Source organism: Propithecus coquereli, unplaced genomic scaffold (genome assembly GCF_000956105.1).
Source record: "Propithecus coquereli isolate 6110/MARCELLA unplaced genomic scaffold, Pcoq_1.0 Scaffold7, whole genome shotgun sequence".
Classification (NCBI taxonomy): Eukaryota; Metazoa; Chordata; class Mammalia; order Primates; family Indriidae; genus Propithecus; species Propithecus coquereli.
The window spans coordinates 21,512,810-21,531,460 of record NW_012153062.1 but is presented as its reverse complement, the minus strand read 5'-3'; the positions used below and the strand labels follow the sequence as shown (position 1 = coordinate 21,531,460).

Sequence of the window (18,651 nt, the reverse complement as noted above, 5' to 3'; positions counted from 1 at the left end):
GCTTGGCTGAAGAACTAAAGGACAGAGCTCTTTATATTCAGTCTTCCCTTCATTCCTAAGCTCCATGAAAGAAGGAACAGTATCTGCCACTTTCATTAGGGATAGCCAATGCTTGGTACTCAGCAAACACTCAAGATATCTTTGTGAATGAATAAACGTGGCATAAATTAATGGAAAAAAGAGTGAAAGTCATTGACACATAGTAATTATCCAGTCTAGAATTGTTGTTTCAAGCATTTATTATGCCTACTTTCAATAGCAACTCCAAAGTAGCTTTAATTAAAAAGATACAATCAACACAGAAAACTCAGGGGAAAAATTTGAACTATATTCAAAATGCCATGTCAAAAAAGATTATACTAGAAGTTGTAGGGCTCACAAAAATATGTAAGGAAAGATCCTTGTCTTCCAGAAGCTACAAATTAAGTTAGGATTGATACTCAATTAGCAAGGTCAATAAAAGACATTCTTTGAGAAAAGTTATAAAAGAGAAGTATAGTTCAATGGAGGCTCTGAAAATACAAGAAATTCCAACAGGGAAGAACTCAGGAAGACTTGCTGAAGGAGATATGATCTTATTTCACCTCTAAAGAATAAGTAGAATTTCGAAAGAGGAATCTAAAAAAAATTACATTTCTGGTAAAGAAAAGAGAATGAGCAAATGAAGGAAAACAAGAAAGTACTTCAAGAATAGCAAGTTACTGGGCTAAAGCTTTAAGATTCTTAATGGCAGAGAAACATACCAATATAAAGGTAGATTCAAAACAGTTTAAAAGATCACAACTGAACATATAAAACAGTACCCTCTAGGAGTAAATGGAATAATCGACTTCATTTTTCACATTATGGTTAGCATACCTATGTGCTATAATCAAATCAAGCGAATACTTACAAGGTCATTCATATTAGTTTGGCTAGCTGGATTAATTTCTTCCAAAAATTCCAAGACATAAAATGTGTATCTATCCATAAGATGGACTCCAATGGCAGGATCAGGTTGATGCTATGAAAAGAAAAAGAAAAAAAAAACTATATGTCTAATAGCATCATTATAACAAAATGTTTAAAATGTAATCAAAATTTCCTTCTAATGCGTTAAAAAGTCTAAGAATATGAAATAACAAATCCATAAAGCACATAAGTGATTTCAGAAATAGCTACACATTCCAAAGATACTGCAGTTTACAAATGGAGAAAATGTACCTACCGAGAGTGAATCTTCTCCCACTTGGCTACTGGCTAGAGCCATTATGTTAGGAGAATAAAATCGTTCATACATGGATGCTCCTTGACAAGTATCAATAATAAACAGTAGCTCATTGTACCTGAAAGAAAAGTGATACTACCTCTGACAAGAATCACATTGTTAATCACACATTGACTAATATTTCTATAATACTTCCATAATATGTTTAAATCATATCCTAGTCATTTCATTAGCTAAAATTTGGAGAGTTTTCAGTAGAATTCCCAATAGAAATTTGACATTAGAAAAGTTAAAGATATAAACCTGTCCAAGGAAACCACCCCAATAGGGATTAGTTGTTGTGCCACAAACTAGCTGCCCCACCTCTCTCTTCCTCCCTTGTCTATGTCACATGATTCAAAATCCAAATGAAAATTTAATTCGACACACACTTATTTGGCACCCATACTGTCCTAGAAACTGAGCTAGGTTCAGGAAAAAAAAATATGACCTGGTTACTATACTCAAAGGGCTTAAAATCTAACTGGAAGGAGGATAAAAAACATGTAACTCAACTGGAATGTGACAAGTATTACAAATATATATTGAGTGCCTACAATGTGCCTGATACTATGCAGGGTATACAATAATCCCTGTCCTCATGAAACTTAGTGTCTTATAAAGTCAAAGTGCTACAAGCATTAAGAAAGCAATAGAGGTAACTGCAAAGAAAAGCAGGTCTAAGAAAGGTGAGGCCTGACACAAGCAATGAAGAGTGAGCATTATTTTATATAACAGAGAAAGGAAAGGAACATTCCAGTAGAGGAAAAAGCACCTAATTTTAAAAAGTATAAATGTTTTGGAATAGTTCTAAGTAGTTAGGATTGGGAGAATGGAAGGAAATTAGTTTCAAAAACGTAGAGTAAGGTCAACTTGTAAAGGCTACCATATGAAGTGTGGATCTTATAAGTTTGGAGAAGCCACCAAAGCTTTTTGTTTTTTTAATTAAAGAATAACATAATCCAGTATCTATTGTCCAATAAGCGGGCTAGCTGCTTAAGGTGAAAGTAGGGAGAAGATACATTTTCTGGGAAGTTTTTTTTCAGACACCGGGTCTCAGTAAACAGCTAACGTTGCACCTAGAAAAGAAAGCATGAATCTTGACCACAATATCCAAAAAGGTAATGGGAGTCACAATTAATATGACACATTTATTCTGAGGCAAAATCTGAGGAGGTCCCTAAGGATCAGAAACATCTAAAGTTATGAGAGGCAATACAGTAAACAAGAGAGCAAGCTCTGGGATTGGACCACTTGGGCCTGAATCCTAGCTCTGGCACTACTAGCTGTGTAAAGTTTCGTAAGTTACTTAATCTATCTGTGCCTCAGTTTACGCATTTGTAAAAATGAAGATAATGATAGAATCTACCCTATAGAGTTGTTTTTTCCTCAACACTTCCATGCATTCTGTTTATGCTTATATTTCAACATTTATAATATTTTGTAGCATAGTTGTACACATATTTCTCTTTTCCACTAGATTTTAAACACTTTGAAGACACAGTAAGCATCATATTCCCCTTTGTGCCATATGTATAGAAGGTAGCCCATAAGTGTTTACTAAAGATAATCAAGTTAAAAACAGTTCTATTGCTACTTTAAATTCACTTACATTCATATATATGACAACTTCCAACTAAAGGAATGCTTACCAAGGACTACTAACAATGTATCATTCTTAATGTGAGTTAAGTTCCAAGTTTTATGCTAATCATAATTGCAGTGATTTTTTTTCCAAAAGAGAATGAGCTAGGAAGAACAGGTACAAGCTGAAAAATAATCAAATGTTTAAAATCTCCATAACTAATAGGAAATTTGGTTGGTGGGACTCTTATTTCCTCTAAAAAGGATGCTAATTAACATGAGATATGATCTTAAAAGGTTAACTTTTTTCATGTTATATATTAATCCTTAGTTTTTCTTTTAACAATAACTCAGTTCATAGCAAGACATGGTGGCTCATGCCTATAATCCTAGCACTCTGGGAGGCTGAGGCAGGAGGATCACTTCAGGCCAGGAGTTCAAGACCAGCCTGAACAACATAGTGAGACCCCATTCTCCACAAAAAATAGGAAAAAAAAAAATTAGCTGGGCATGGTGGTGCCCATCTGTAGTCCCAGCTACTCAGGAGGCTGAAGCAGGAGAATCACTTGAGCCCAGGAGTTTGAGGTTGCAGCAAGGTATGATGATGCCACTGCATTCTAGCCTGGGCAACAGAGCGAGACCCTGTCTCAAAAAAAAAAAAAACTTAATTTAATTTAATTTTTTTTAAAAAAAACCTCCATTCAGTGGAAATAACCAATATAAATTTAAAAGGGTGGAAGAAATGATTAAAATAAGTTAAAATCTTATAAAATAAAAACTATAAATCTACTAACCATGCAAAAATCAGGTATTAATATATCTTATGAAAAGAAGCCAGTTGCTAATTACCGTCTTTTCTGCCACATTTGTTCAAAAGCATCTGCAAGTTCTATGTTGGTAATTTCTTCAGAATCTTGAAATTTCAAGAAACCATTTCCACCATGTCCTTGTAAAAAGTCAAAAAGTGCAATAGATACATTTTTAAATGTCAACTGCATATGTCCAGATATAGTTATTTCATTCACTGCAATATTTCAATGTCACTTATTATTTCATACTCTAAAATACTGTGAACCAAGCAAATTTAATTTTCCATTATACCAATTTAAAAAAGAATGATAGACTATATAAAAATAGCAGATATAATATCTTTAAGAGTGTTTCTATCATTCAGTTCCAGATACCCACATTTATAATCTTTCATTGGCTCCATTATGACCTCAGAAATGAGTTTCCATGCATAAAAGCTTTTCAAATACCAGGCAAATATTTTTGGTGATAAAAGAAGTTGAAGATACTAGCTAATCCCATGGTATGCTAGTAGTCTTCACAATATATACCTAGAATGCTATCACTACTAGAAAGTGCAGTTTTCACCTAAAAATCGATGTTTTTACTACCATAGAGAAGACCAGAAGATTGTGACATTTAGCGTGCATGCAAGAGCCAGTCTGTCTGGATCCAAACACTAGCTATGCCACTTATTGACTGCGTTACTTTAGGCAGATAATTTAATCTTTCTATGCTTCAGTTTCCTCAGCTGTAGAGTGAGAAATGTATTAGCAAGAACATTATTAGCTTGCTTGCATAGCTCCTTTGTGCAGATTTTTAAACGGTATCTCCATTGGGCATCAAAGTAGAGAAAAATTCTCTATTTTAGTGACCCCTCTGGATATATGCAGTGCTGTGACCTCACAAGTATTAATAGTTAGTGACTATGCCTTTGTGGGAGGGAAGGGGGAAATACTCCTTCCTCCTGTTAAATACAATCCTGTGCCAGGGCACACAGTTTACTAAGTGTAAACACATACTAGATTTTAGTTCCCACTTAACCCCCTGGCCAGATGCTTGTGTGTACTATACAACCCACACAACTATATGTGGCAGCCCTGATATCAGCACCTAAGTCACTGGGCTGCTGTGAGGATGAAATTAGTTCAATATACACAATGATTTAGAATATTGCCTGATGTATAGTAAGCCTCAATAATCATTAGCTATTATCATTTTTATTAACATATTACCACAATTATTAACCTTCCTATTCTCTTACAGATGTTGGTAACTTTCTTCTGTAAAGGATCAGGTAGTAAATGTTTTAGGCTTGTGAGCCATATGGTCTCACAACTACTGAACTCTGCCATTGTAGTGTGAAAACTGCCTTATGTGTAAATAAACGGATGCAACTGTGGTCCAATAAAACTTTATTTCCAAACAGGCAGCCAGTTCCTTGGCCATAGTTTATCAAACCCTATCTTAAAGTACTAGAATTTGTTCCATGCCTGAAATTATCCTGAAAAAATATCAAGAGAATATGAAAAAAAATTAATAAATTCTTTAGTGTAGTACACCAAATAAAGCTAAGCTACAAAACTGCACTTTACTTTATTTGCCACAAAAGCTTGAAAATTTCTTATAACTTTCAGATGAAAAAAAATTAATAAATTCTTTAGTGTAGTACACCAAATAAAGCTAAGCTACAAAACTGCATTTTACTTTATTTGCCACAAAAGCTTGAAAATTTCTTATAACTTTCAGATAAAGTAAAATGAAAATTTTCCTAACTTTATTAAGTCTATTATTTTATAAAGTTTATAAATTGAGTTTTGAAAGTTATAAATAAATGCAACATGATGGATTAAGAAAAGCCACTAAGTAGGGATCATTAACTGTCCTGCTATGTGACATTTAAGAATCATTCCCATCTGTTTTATCATCAGGTGAATGGAACGCCTTCTGAAAAATTTATTTTACATCTTTTTATCAATATCATATTTACTGACTACTTCTATAAGGTAGGCGATGGTAATAAAAAAGAAAAACATAATCAACGATATCCTGGAATTCAAAGTACAGTGAAAGCAATAGATACCCAAACAACCAAAGAATATTAAGTTAAATGCTACAATAGAAACTAAGAATTAATATAAGAGTACAAAGAGGAGAGCTCACATCAGCCAAGAAGAAAAGTGTTTTTGGATAGAGCAATTACAGACGCATTATTCATACCAGGACACTTCTGAAGGAGAAAGGAGGAGATATTAATAATTACACTGGGACAATAGATATAAACTATTATATTAATACAACTGTCCCAGGAAATTGGAGGCTTAAGTCACCCTAGACTTAGAAAGGAAATCACTGAAAAAGTGACTCCTGAGCTAACACTAAAAAGATAAGGAGTAATCGGGTAGGCAAAGAGGATTGAGAGGACACCATAAGCAAAGGCAATAGCTTAAATAAATGTTTGGAGGACAGAATAGTCAAGTGCTTAGAAGGGAATTAGGAAAAGTGTAAGAACTAAGACTGAAATTAAAAAATAATATGACTAAATCATAATATATATTATATACTATTATGTATAATATGCATTATAACTATATTATATTATGGAGCACTTTTATCTCCAATATTCCTCAAAGTATAGTCAAAAGACTACTATATCTCACATCTGGGGAGTATATTCAAAATACAATTTCATGAACCCTACCCCAGACCAAAACTGAATAAGAATTTTAGAATAAGGCCTAAGTATCTACATTCAGGTAATCGTTATGCACACTAAAATTTGAGACTCAATCAATGGAAAACCATTATAAGGTTTTAAGGATAAGAGGGACACATTTGTAATTTCTATTCAACATCCTAGTAGGATGATTAACAGAACAAAACTGAAGGATGTTACAGCAGGATACTATGTAAAAGGTGATAAACTTTACCAGGGCAATAGTAAAAAATATAGAGATAAGAAAATAAGAAACAACACAAAATGTTATACTGTTTTCAAATATCATTTCAAGTAGTTCTATATTACAGGAAAATAGACCTACATGACAAACTATTTTAACAAAAACGACTTAATGTATTTAAATTTCTTTCCACGTGGATTTCTTTTCAAAAAGAGTTTCAATATATTCTACCATAAAAATCTCTAAATTATAGAATTACCTGTCATATAAATAAGAATATTGCTTCTGTCATCAGAAAGAAGACGTTTTGACCGAGGAGTACTAGGTGGGATCCTGCCAGTTAATACCCGTAAAAAATTCTCCACAGTTACCTAAAAATAAATAAAGAAATCAAATGAAACAGAACCTGGGGAAACTTAAAATTATTTTTTACTTTTAAAAACATTCCTTCTTCTTTCTCTACATATTACTCAGCATAAACTGAAAATTAAAACACAAAAAGAATTATAACTCAAAATTTGTTTATTTAAACATATACCTCAGAGTAACTTTACTACTATAAAAAAAAAAGTACTAAAAACTAACAAAGAAAAAACACCTTGGAGAAAAATAAGTTAATTCTAAATTAAAAATTTTAAATGGTATGCAAAGTATTGCCTTTAAAAATTACCCAAAAGCTTAAAAATTATTAATCTGTCTACACAGGCAATTCTTTGGGAAGATATAAATTAAAAGAATTTGTAAATAAAATCAGCTACATCACTGCAGCTAATCTGTGCATCTACTTATTCAACTATGGATTAACCATGAAAGAAAATAGTTCCATATATAATTCCCCCAAATTATGTATCTTTAACTTTTGAATACCTTTTGTTACTTAGATTTCATCAGGGGTATCTTCAATGTGTAAAAAAATTGTAACACTTTAAACTAGGTTTCCCAGTCTGGAATTTCTAACCCTCTGGGATTCTTTGAAGGCATATTTAAAGTTGTAGAGAGTAAAATACTTCTTTAAAGTTAACAGCTAAGTCATATATTATGCATTTCTAAATTTAAAAAGTAGAAAATCTATCCAGATTTCTTATTCATCTTTTCCCTAGATCACGGGTGTGTAAATGTGTAGGTATACGTATATCTGTAAGCTGTTTAATTTACATTCTTCCTAGAAGACAGCAAGATGCTAATTGTTTTAATAGGACTTCTTGCTGGCTAACAAGGAAGGGAAATTTTGTATCTACATTTTAAGATGACTAAACAAACAAGTAAAAAGTCAAACATTCATACACATGTAATTCATTGAACAAACATTTTTGAGCACCTGACATAAGCTATAGGTACTTTGTAGGTATAAGTTATATAAGATATAGGCCCTCAAGAAGCTTACAGTCTAGGAGGAGATAGGTATGCTTTTAAAATTGCTTTGAAACAGGTCTGGGAACACAGAGAAACTGTGTCTTACTTTTCATAGGCTTCGAAAAAGGGTAAGGATTATCTAGGAAGACTTCATAAAGGAAGCCTTCAAAAAACATTTTCACCATCTATTAAATTTAAAATGAATTTTCCAAGGGAGAAAATATACTATAATGTCATTTTTATACTTATATTTTAATTTTTAATCATATGCATAAAAACACTGGAAATTTATCAAAAGTGGTTATCTCTAAGTAGTGGAAATATCGTGTGAGTTTTTTGTTAGTCATTGTAACTTTTCCACAATTAATATAATTATTGAAAATACTAAACTTGAATTTATAGATCAAATATGAAAAATATATTCACTGTAAAATACATGTATTATAAAAGAAAATTGATACATGAAACCTCACGAAAATAAGACAGAAGCCAATATAAAGTTTTTCTATCCTAGCTACATATATAAAATGTTCATGTTTGAATATTCCTACTCATACATTGTCTCCTTAATATGAACTCTAGAGACAGAATTATGTCAAGGCTTCAGTGAAAATTAAGTTTAAGGAAAAAGAATATGACAGTTCTGTTCTACCACCGGTTATAGAGCTTAAAAGTAATGACATTTCAAAAATGTGACTAGATTAAACATTTACCTCATAGCTTCTGTAATCCACTTCCACATCATCTCCATACACATTTAGTTCCATATTCTTGTGACTAAACACTGTAGCTGGTTTGGGATTTCTAGGATTGCATGCCATATCATCTGCAAGCATTAGGACAATGTGACTAGGAAAAAAAAACTTCCAGTAAATATATTATGTAAATAAAACCAAAAAGTTAAACACAAATTTTATTTTTGTAATGTAGCAATTATAGTCATTCTTTTCCTCATTAAAAAATAATGAGGCCAGGCGCGGTGGCTCACGCCTGTAATCCTAGCTCTCTGGGAGGCCGAGGCCGGCGGATTGTTTGAGCTCAGGAGTTCGAAACCAGCCTGAGCAAGAGCAAGACCCCGTCTCTACTAAAAATAGAAAGAAATTAATTGGACAACTAAAAATATATAGAAAAAATTAGCCGGGCATGGTGGCGCATGCCTGTAGTCTCAGCTACTCGGGAGGTTGAGGCAGAAGGATTGCTTGAGCCCAGGAGTTTGAGGTTGCTGTGAGCTAGGCTGATGCCACGGCACTCTAGCCTGGGCAACACAGTGAGACTCTGTCTCAAAAAAAAAAAAAAACTAAATTCCCAACTAAATATTTAGAGGGACTTTAATTATTTTTTTCATATTCTTATATAGTATATATCTTAAAGTAGAGACATTACAGCAATTTGGCATAAACTTAACAGAACTTGAGGGTAATAACTTATTTTTTTTCCTGGTAGAGTATACTTTACACCATATAGCAAAGGGAAGCTAAAAGCTGTCTTCCCCAAAGAGTTAAAAAAAAATTTAGTAATATTTGTCATTCTCAAGACTTACAGAGTCCACATTAAATGATGATGTTGCAAATAATTTAACTTTCAGAATCCCAAATGCTTAAGTAAGAAAACAAATCATTTATCAGCAAGTACAATCAGTGTAGCACAGGTATTATACAATTACTCCTCACTAACTCCACTCCATCTCCCTAATGCCAGCCACCATCATCTCTTGACTAGATGCAGAAACAGCTCCCTACCTGGCTTCCTGTTTCCATTCTCACCTTCTTTCAATTCATTCTCCTAATAGCCACCAGAGTGATCTTTCTTAAATAAGTCAAATCATTAAATTTTCCCACTTAAAACCTTCCAAGGACTCCCCATTATAATTATAGTGAAATCGAAACTCCTTACATCATCTAAAAGGTTCAATTAATCTGGTCTCTATCTCTCCAACTTCAGCCCCTACCAACCACATTCACCATGCTCCCTCCCCACTGGCCTTTTTGTTCCAGGAATATGCCAAGTCTTTCCTGTTTCAGTGGCTACTGACCAAAGTTGGACTTCTCTTCTCCCAGATCATATCATTCCAATCTTAGCTGTGGTACTCTGTCTCATTATGTGTTTTATTTTCTACATCACAGCTATGGGTCTGAAATCCCCATCATCTCCCACCACCACCCATTAGGATGTAAGTTCTCTGAGGGCAGAGGCTGTATGTGTCCTGTTTACCACTGTATCACTCAGGCTAAGTAATAGAGCCTGGCATGCAGTAAGTACTCAACAAACAATTTTAAGTGAATGAAACATTTCCATTTTTGCACATAATTTCTTTAAGAGGAAATTATAAAATCTCTCTTAAATACTTCTCATCTCGATTCTACCATTAAAACTGCTGAACATGAATCAGGAAATTTTCTATTCTACCATACACTTGAGCTTCCCAAACAGAAGGGAAAAATTAATGTGGCATATGTAATTAGTTTGGCAGGAGATAACAAGAAGAAAATGTTCTGCTGCATATGTTCCAAATACATTAAAGTTCAAAACTGAAACATTGTGATTTTTCTTGAAAATTGGCTAGATTTCTACTTTGAAAGCATTCCAACCCTGCAACATTCAAAGATCAGATCTTCAGCTGTTACTGATTCATTCTTACAGAATGGTGAAAGTTATTCCTCTTAAAATGAAAAATATATCTTCTCTTTTTTATAGCTTAAGGAGATCATTCATTTACATTAAGTTATTATGTTATTATCATTCATTTTTATTGTAAAAAAAGACTGAATTGACCTCCAAATGTTGATATAAAAATGAACATTGCTTTAGGCCATATGTTTTGTTTAGGGTTAATTCCATTCTATGAAACAATTTATTCAATATCTATACAATGTCAATATCAATTATAAAGCAGTAGTAATTTCAGCTTAAAAATCATAAATTTGATCATTATTTTTCCTAGAGATAATTTTGAGCCTCAATATAAGTACTATGACCCTCAATTAACATAATCAATATATCATAAAAAATCATATTTGTAATAATATGGATAAATGAGAAACAAGTAAGGAAACAGAATGGATTTCAAACTTTTAAAAGTCCAACCATGTATTCTAATTCACTGTTTCTGAAACTTAAGAAACATTTAGAACTCTTTTCTGGAGGAAAAAAAATTGTCACTTGCTGCAAGTGTTAAATTATTTTTATAATGGTACTTAAATAAAGACATACAAGTAAACTACTTAGGCTTATGGTTCTTACAAAGTAACAGAATCAAGAGAAAATTATAAATTATGTTCTAACAAAACTACCAAACTAGTAATATTCTAAAAGCATTAATTCCATTTGAAAGATGATGTTATTTTTCAACAACTAAATGACTATTATGTTTAACAGAAGAGCTTCAGGTCTGGTTCTACATGTAATTTTTTTCTATATTTTGAAATCTATACTACACATATAATTCAATGATACAGGAAATGTCTTTTCAAAAACGTATGTTGTATAATATTCAATTCATAATTTCCAGGCTCTGTTTACTGTTAAGGACAATCAGATCTTATATTTAAGTAAGTTTTTGCCAATAAACATTCGTTGAACGCCAGTTATCATGAGATCTCACTCGATTCCTTAAAGTGTGTTTTTCACTTGAATTACCAGGCTAACATCACAGCAGTTATTTAAATCTGCAATGAATGGGTACCAAATCAATCACTGGTAAAATCAAGACCAAAAAAATCAACATTGAGGACATACTACTATGTTCCTATAAATAAAAATAACAAGTTGCTTTATATCTTATTAAAATTAAGACAAACTCCCCAAAATATATCTCCCATCAGTACAAGAATATGATATTCTTACAGTTTGGCAAGCCTATGCATAATGACTCAACTCTCACACTTTATTCTTTTCAAGTCCCTGCAAAACCTGCTTCATAAAACAAAGCATATGTAATATGGCCTTCTTTCAACACAAAACCAAAAGAAAAAGTGAGTACTGAAACTGTATGGCAAGTTTGGTTATACAGTACATAGTTATTTATATAAATGGTTTCCAAATTTTTTAAATCATGTATTCCTATTAGTAAAAAAATTGTTAGGACATACCCATATATATCTACTTAATTATATGTATTTACATATGACTTATAAAATGTTTATTATACATATAATAAATATTAGTGAAGCACAACTTTTTTCTTAGATTAAAAACTAATATTTTCTTCCCTTACCACTTTTTGGTATCTTATCTAAATAGAATATCCAGATCATGCTTATACAGATTTGTTTTAAAGATGATCATTAAGACGAAAATGATAATTTAAAACTTCACAAAAAAGAAGTCATGAAACCCAATTTGACAAACATGTGGGGGGAAAATGGTCTAAAAGAAATACTTCCCCATTATTACAGCTGCTAAACATTAAAGGAACAAGTAAACTGCATCAGGGCTACTTGGCCATTCTTTACCTGCCTCCCTGAAATTCTTCATTAGCCCAATCAGGAACCAGTAACTAATGGGTAAAAAATATATATTTTAAGAAGATGAATAATCTTTCACGGTCACGGACCAATAGAGTATGAAATTTCAAAAAGCATAACTTTTCATTTATAATAGACTGGCATTAACTTAATAAACTTTTTTCACTGAATGAAATTTAAATAAATCACTGCATTGGCCAAAATGTTTTTAAACTGTTCCGTTAAAAATGTTATACATTCTATAACCATGCCTAATCAGATACTACCTTAGAGCATCTTCAGCTATTAAAGCTAGGATCACCAAGCTTATCTTAAACAATATCATCATCCCAAGCTAGAATGGTAGCTGAACTTAAAGCAGTAGGAGATCTGAGGGTCACAGAAACGTCTGATGCCCTCTTCTATCTCTGGGTTTCTGCTTCATGTGTGTTGTTTTTTTTTTCCCTTTGTCATAAATTATTTACAATACTCTGTGGAGTATTGCTTCTGCAGCAATGAAATGACGATTGGACCAAGAAAACTCAGGATATCAAGCTAATCAGTAGCTTAATTCCAAGGTAATTTATTTTTTGGCTTTTCTTCTTCCTCATCTTCCATGTCTTGAGAAATCTCCAAGTTAATAACTCTTCCCACCAATCCACATGAAACTAATCATTAACAAACCTGCTAGTCACAGACGCTGGATCAAGATTTTCTGAATTACTTTCAAGTTACCAAATAGCAAACAATTAGCATTTCTAAACTATATGATGACAGGCATTTTGTACTTATATCAGTAGAAATAAAAAGTCAAAAAACAGGAAGATACAGGAAGAGTCATCAGTAGTAGACATGATATCATACGCCAAATGAAATGAGGGTAGAGCTAGCTAGCTATAGAATCACATATTTCAAGTCGCAAGTGGTTTTTAGTATAATAATAGTTAACGTTTATTGAACACTTGGCATATCTCAGGCACTGTACTAATAAAATAAGCACCTTACAAGCTTTTTATGAGATATGTATTATTATCATCTCTATTTTACAGGTTATGAAACTGAAGCATAAGTTACATAACATACCCCAGATCACACAGCTAGCAGGTAGTGAAGTCTGATTTCAAACCCAGATTTATTTGACGTGAACTTTTGCTTTTAACAACTCTGCGCTACTCTGAAACTATGTAAACTGGCATGTGAAAGTATTTAATGGTGTGTTTTGACTTATATTGACAATTTAATTGACTCAGATGATTAAGTTATATATATATATATATATATATGTGGCCTCATTATTGCTGTTTAATATTTTTGGCATATAACTAAAGTAAAACAGGCTCTTGAAATCCTGAATGGAACCATCCAGAGACCTTAGCAAACACTCAAAGATAGCATTATAACATACAATTTCTCCTATAAATGTAGTAAAGTATAACCGAAAACTTCCAGAGCCCCCTTAGATGTAAAAATAAGAGAATAGAATTTCAAAGAGATGCAGAGGCTAATATCCTAGTCAGCCTCCAATCAATTTCCCAAAGCACCTAATCCCTTTCTACAGAAGGACACTGGGGCTACATCCTGCTGCTGGCCCTTGTCTCATTAGTAGTTCTTTTCAGCCACGAAGCCTGCCATTTTCATTCTCAACCACCTGCACCAGTAGCCTACACCTTAAGTCTTCACTGTTTCATCTTTACCTACAAACAATCCCCAATATTAACCATTTTTCCTACAATGGGGGAGGCGCAAGGAGCAGAGATGCCCCATCCACTCTCTTCCCCTCTCCCCTCAGGGTTAAAATCAGTATTGTATAGGCAACTTCTCCAACTCTTTCTTCCTTTTTTCATTGCTCAACTCCCCACTAATTAATTTACTGACTTACTCAAGCACACTGGCCTCAAGATTTCAAATTCAAATCTGTGTACTACATTACCGAAATTACAATTTACTATATTTCCTGAACATTCTGGGTAGCTCACAGAAATAGTCAAAATCAGGAACGTTACATTTTCATGAATGCCACTGATCTAGTATAACCTACATTTACAAGTTATATAGGAAATATATTGGAAAAACTTTTTAAAATCTTGATACATTACAAACAGTCCATCATAATGAAAACTACTATGTGCAATCTTTCATATATTCTCATATTTAACAGAAATTTTACTTTTGTTATTTTTCCAATAATGATCTGTACTGATCTAATCACTCTCCCTAATTCAACTACTTTTATAAAATATATTTTGGATCCTTGCTTAGCACCAATAGAGTTTAACAGTCTATATGGAACGTCTTTAGAGTGCTGCAAGCAATTTCCTAGGACTTGACCACAATGCCTGAATAATTATACACTTTGCCTAAAAAATATATGCAAACATCATTAATGTGCCTTCTCTGGTACATTCCTATTCTCTAATAGCAAGAAAATCGAAAGGTCTTCTTGGTTTTCTCTAGGCATTAAGCAAAATAGCTAAGATACTCTTTTCATTAAGAGAACTTAAATGGCTATGCTTCTTCTGAGGTAACACTTCTATCATTTTTTAAATATCTATTTGGCAAAGGCTAAAATATAAGGACACAACACTGGTAATGAAGAATACTTTGCCATTGCTCTGCTCTTTAATTTGATCATAAAAGTCAAGCAGGACAAAAATCAAAGGGGAAAAATGTAGAATGGGAACTGTCACATACAAAAATCAAAGAGTAATTAACTGAAAGATATTAATAAATCTCAATTAAATGTAATTCAACAATGTATTTTTTAAAACACAATATAACAATATTCATTCACATGAATTTGATTTAACTATTCCACATTAAATTGTCCAGGTACTTAATATAAAATTTTATCCAAATTATCAATTTTGGATTCCACATTTCTGTAAAATTATGGAAAAATAAGATTAAAGATTAAGGAAAAATGGAAGCAAGATTACAAAATTAACTACTGAATTTCATTTCCAGGGAGTAAAAGAGAACATTGACTTAAATTGAGAAGATATATGTTGAACAATATGGTAGAACTTCTAACAAAAAAAAACCTCCAAACATAGAATTTTAGTAGAAAATCAAAAACAAAAGAGAAGGTAGAGAGAAGGAAATTTTAAAATTCCTTTCAGTTCTAACATAGAAGAAGTGATTACTAATATTTAAAATTTACCCACAATACACTAGTGGTAATGGGATTAGAGTACAGAATGGTGGAAATAAATACAGAATAAGTCCTAAAATACATTTGGGACCACAATACATTAGTCACAAAAAAAAGCTCTCTAATAAGATCTTATCTGATTGTCCTTTGCTTTTTTTCTTCAGCAGTCCTATGTGGTTAAAAAATTGACAGGTTAGGTAAATTAAGCTCTGATTAATATGGGCTTTATTCTCTAAATTAACATATCTGAATTTCATGATTTGAAGCCTTAAAGATGGATACAATTTTAAATACATAAGTTACTGGATGGGCATAAGGATGTAACATGAGGGTATCTTCTACTGAACTGAGTAACCTCCCACTTGTGCTCAGGCCAAATTCTTAGAAACCATTAATATGAAACTCTGTGAAATATCTTTTCTCCAAAGAAATCAAATTTGATTCACAAATGTTAATTTCATTCTTGAAAGAGTCAGATACATGACAGAGAAAGAACATTGTTTCTATCAATTCTCCATTAAAAGTCCTCAGAACTTTCTCAGAAATACTTATTATTATCACCACTTTCCATGGTAAAATGTCAAGTTATCTCTGATTTATTCTGAGGCCACTCCCATTGCCACCACCCAAACACTTAAGTTTTTCCTGAGGGCTATAATCAACTCCCCTACGTTTTACTCTGCCCTGTATCCACACTTCCGTTAAAACTACACAAATAAATTGGCAAGCATACTCTCAACAGCATAGGCTCTTAATACACACAACTGTCCAGGACTTTCTCTTTCAAGTCAAACAAGTTGTCCCTAGCAAGTGTACATATGTGTGTGTATGAGAGAGAGTGAGAGCAGGGGTGAGAGCGAGAGAGAGAGAAAGAGAGAGAGAGAGAGAGAGAGAGACAGAGAGAGAGAGAGAGGGAGAGCAAGCCTCCTAAACTACTCTCTTTGGTCCTTCAATGACAATTCAGGTATGAGGGAATGAGACTTACATGGTGTGGGCAGACTATCCATTTTGGCTTAGAAAGCCTCAAGCCCCACTGGAGTTGGTATCTTATGTAGCAACTCCATAGATATGGTTTTCAGGGTCCCTAAAAAGAACAAGCCCACTTACAACAATCATCACATTCAGGGAAGCCCAAAGATATATCTTTCTCCTCAGGTATTTATCAGTTATTCATCCCAGTCCAGTTGCAATCATGTACTCAATAAGGGAATATTTGTACCATAAGCAACATTGCTTGTCTTTATCAGACATCTATGGGAACAAAGTTATAAAGTGAACAAAAGTCAAATTCTTATGCAGAGCTTTGTTAGTCCTTTATCACACCTTAATTCTAGTTATTCTTTTTAATTGCAAGGAATCATGAAAACTAGTTCAAGAAAGAAGGATGAGTATTAAAATGGCACACATTTTTACAGAAATTCAAGAATAAGTCTTTACAGATTAGAGCTCAAAAGTAGTTCTAGATATATCAACACACAATCTGTGGAACTTCACAGACTCCAGTGCTTTGCCACAATGTGACTCAGTTACTTCGCAAGCAGCTGCTTCTTTCTCCTTTCCCTACTAATAGGTTTATTATTCTTGTCTGGTCTGTACACAATTCATTACCGAAAATGTCTCAACTTACAAACATCTACCTTTTTATGACCTTTCTTATGATAATTAAGACTCTCACAGTAATAATAAGACTAGCATTTAGTACCATTAAATTAATGCCAAGTCAGTTAATGCTAGACCAATGCAATCAAAGTAATTAGAAAACATGACAGGCTGATTCAAGAGAGTGTATAATGAATCAAGAGAGAAAGGGAGCTAGGAATTACTGTTCGGTCAGCTGATCAACAATATTCACCCCATCGAGGTCACACAGATAAGGGAACTAAGGCCAAGAGAGATTAATTTTTTCAAGATTAAAAAAAACTAACAGTGATGTTCTCAGGCCATTTCCAGGTTTATTAAAGGCCTGACGATACAGTAAGAAGTAAATATGAGCCTCAGACACAGCAAAGAATTGCCTTATGTGATAGTAGGCAGAACTTAGAGTGACAATGTGGTCACTTCCCTACTCTGGATTCCTCCGACCTGTCTGCTTTCTCACTCTCTGCAGGCTGTGTCACTGCCAAACTTCAGGATCACCATAGTGAGAAGAAAGGAAGTAGACAGAGGGGAGCTGTAGTCAGTCACTCATGTCCTTATCTCGTATATCTTTTATATTGCTTCTTTGTTGGTTTGGTAGTAATCTGTACCAAAAGCAACTCAAGTAAGTCATCTTTCTTGCCCATCTCTGAAATTAGGTCAGACTTCACTAACAGAGTCAGGATTTAAACTAAAGTTGTTTGACTCTAGAACCTATACTCTTAAAAACTTGTTAACTGCCTCCCATCTAAGTTGTAATATCCACATGTTTTCACAATCCTTGAGAGCACCTAATTTTATACTGGTTTATAATTTATTTTAAAGCAACCATTAAAGAAAAGTATTTAACAAGGCGATTACAAATACTCAGGAAACCAAGTTATTGCACATTCTGACATAAATACTAAATGTAAGATGCCAAAAGGTTCACTTTATTGGGGGTACCAAAGTGAAAATGAAAATAATCCACTGAGTTATCCTCAAATTGAAATAAATGGACAGCTCTAGACAAAGCTTATCACAAGAGAAAGCTCTGAAGATAGGCTACTGTAATTTTGGTAGTTATTAAATTATTATTCATAATAGTAAATCAAATATATTAAGTTATCATGCAAACATCAACTTCATAAGGCATATCAGCATTTATCTTTATCTTTAATAAATTGCTTTCACTTATCCTTTTTATTATTTCTTTTATTTATACTGATGAATTGGGCAACATAGTATAATATAATCAATATAACAGGATTCCGGTATTAGGTCTGTCACTCTGTAGTTGCTGACGTTAAATATCACTTAACTTCTCAGCAACAGATTTTTCTCATGCATAAAATAAAGTCTTTTTCTGGACTACTAATGTTGAGGTCTTTAAAGACTATTTTCATTGTAAAATTTTCAAACATGAAAAGCTTCTAAAGATTAAAAAACATTCTAAAAGTACAAAGATATAAAAGGAAGAAAACTGTCATTGTTTGCAGATTTTATGGCTACCAAAAAAAGAATTTATAGTCAAATTAGTAGAATTAGAACAACATACAAAAATCAACTGTA

The 18,651-nt window shown here is 32.9% G+C and overlaps 1 protein-coding gene across 1 annotated transcript in view; it reads right to left on the bottom strand.

The window, feature by feature from the left end:
- The window catches only part of PIGK (phosphatidylinositol glycan anchor biosynthesis, class K), a 135,573-nt gene that overhangs the window by 95,932 nt on the left and 20,990 nt on the right, over nucleotides 1–18,651 (bottom strand). Inside the window, exons 3-7 of the mRNA XM_012661038.1 lie at nucleotides 8,586–8,721; nucleotides 6,779–6,890; nucleotides 3,680–3,776; nucleotides 1,208–1,325; nucleotides 893–1,003 (exon numbers count right to left, since the gene is read on the bottom strand). Of these exons, the coding sequence (XP_012516492.1) occupies nucleotides 893–1,003; nucleotides 1,208–1,325; nucleotides 3,680–3,776; nucleotides 6,779–6,890; nucleotides 8,586–8,721 (574 nt within the window). The remainder of the gene's footprint in view (nucleotides 1–892; nucleotides 1,004–1,207; nucleotides 1,326–3,679; nucleotides 3,777–6,778; nucleotides 6,891–8,585; nucleotides 8,722–18,651) is intronic.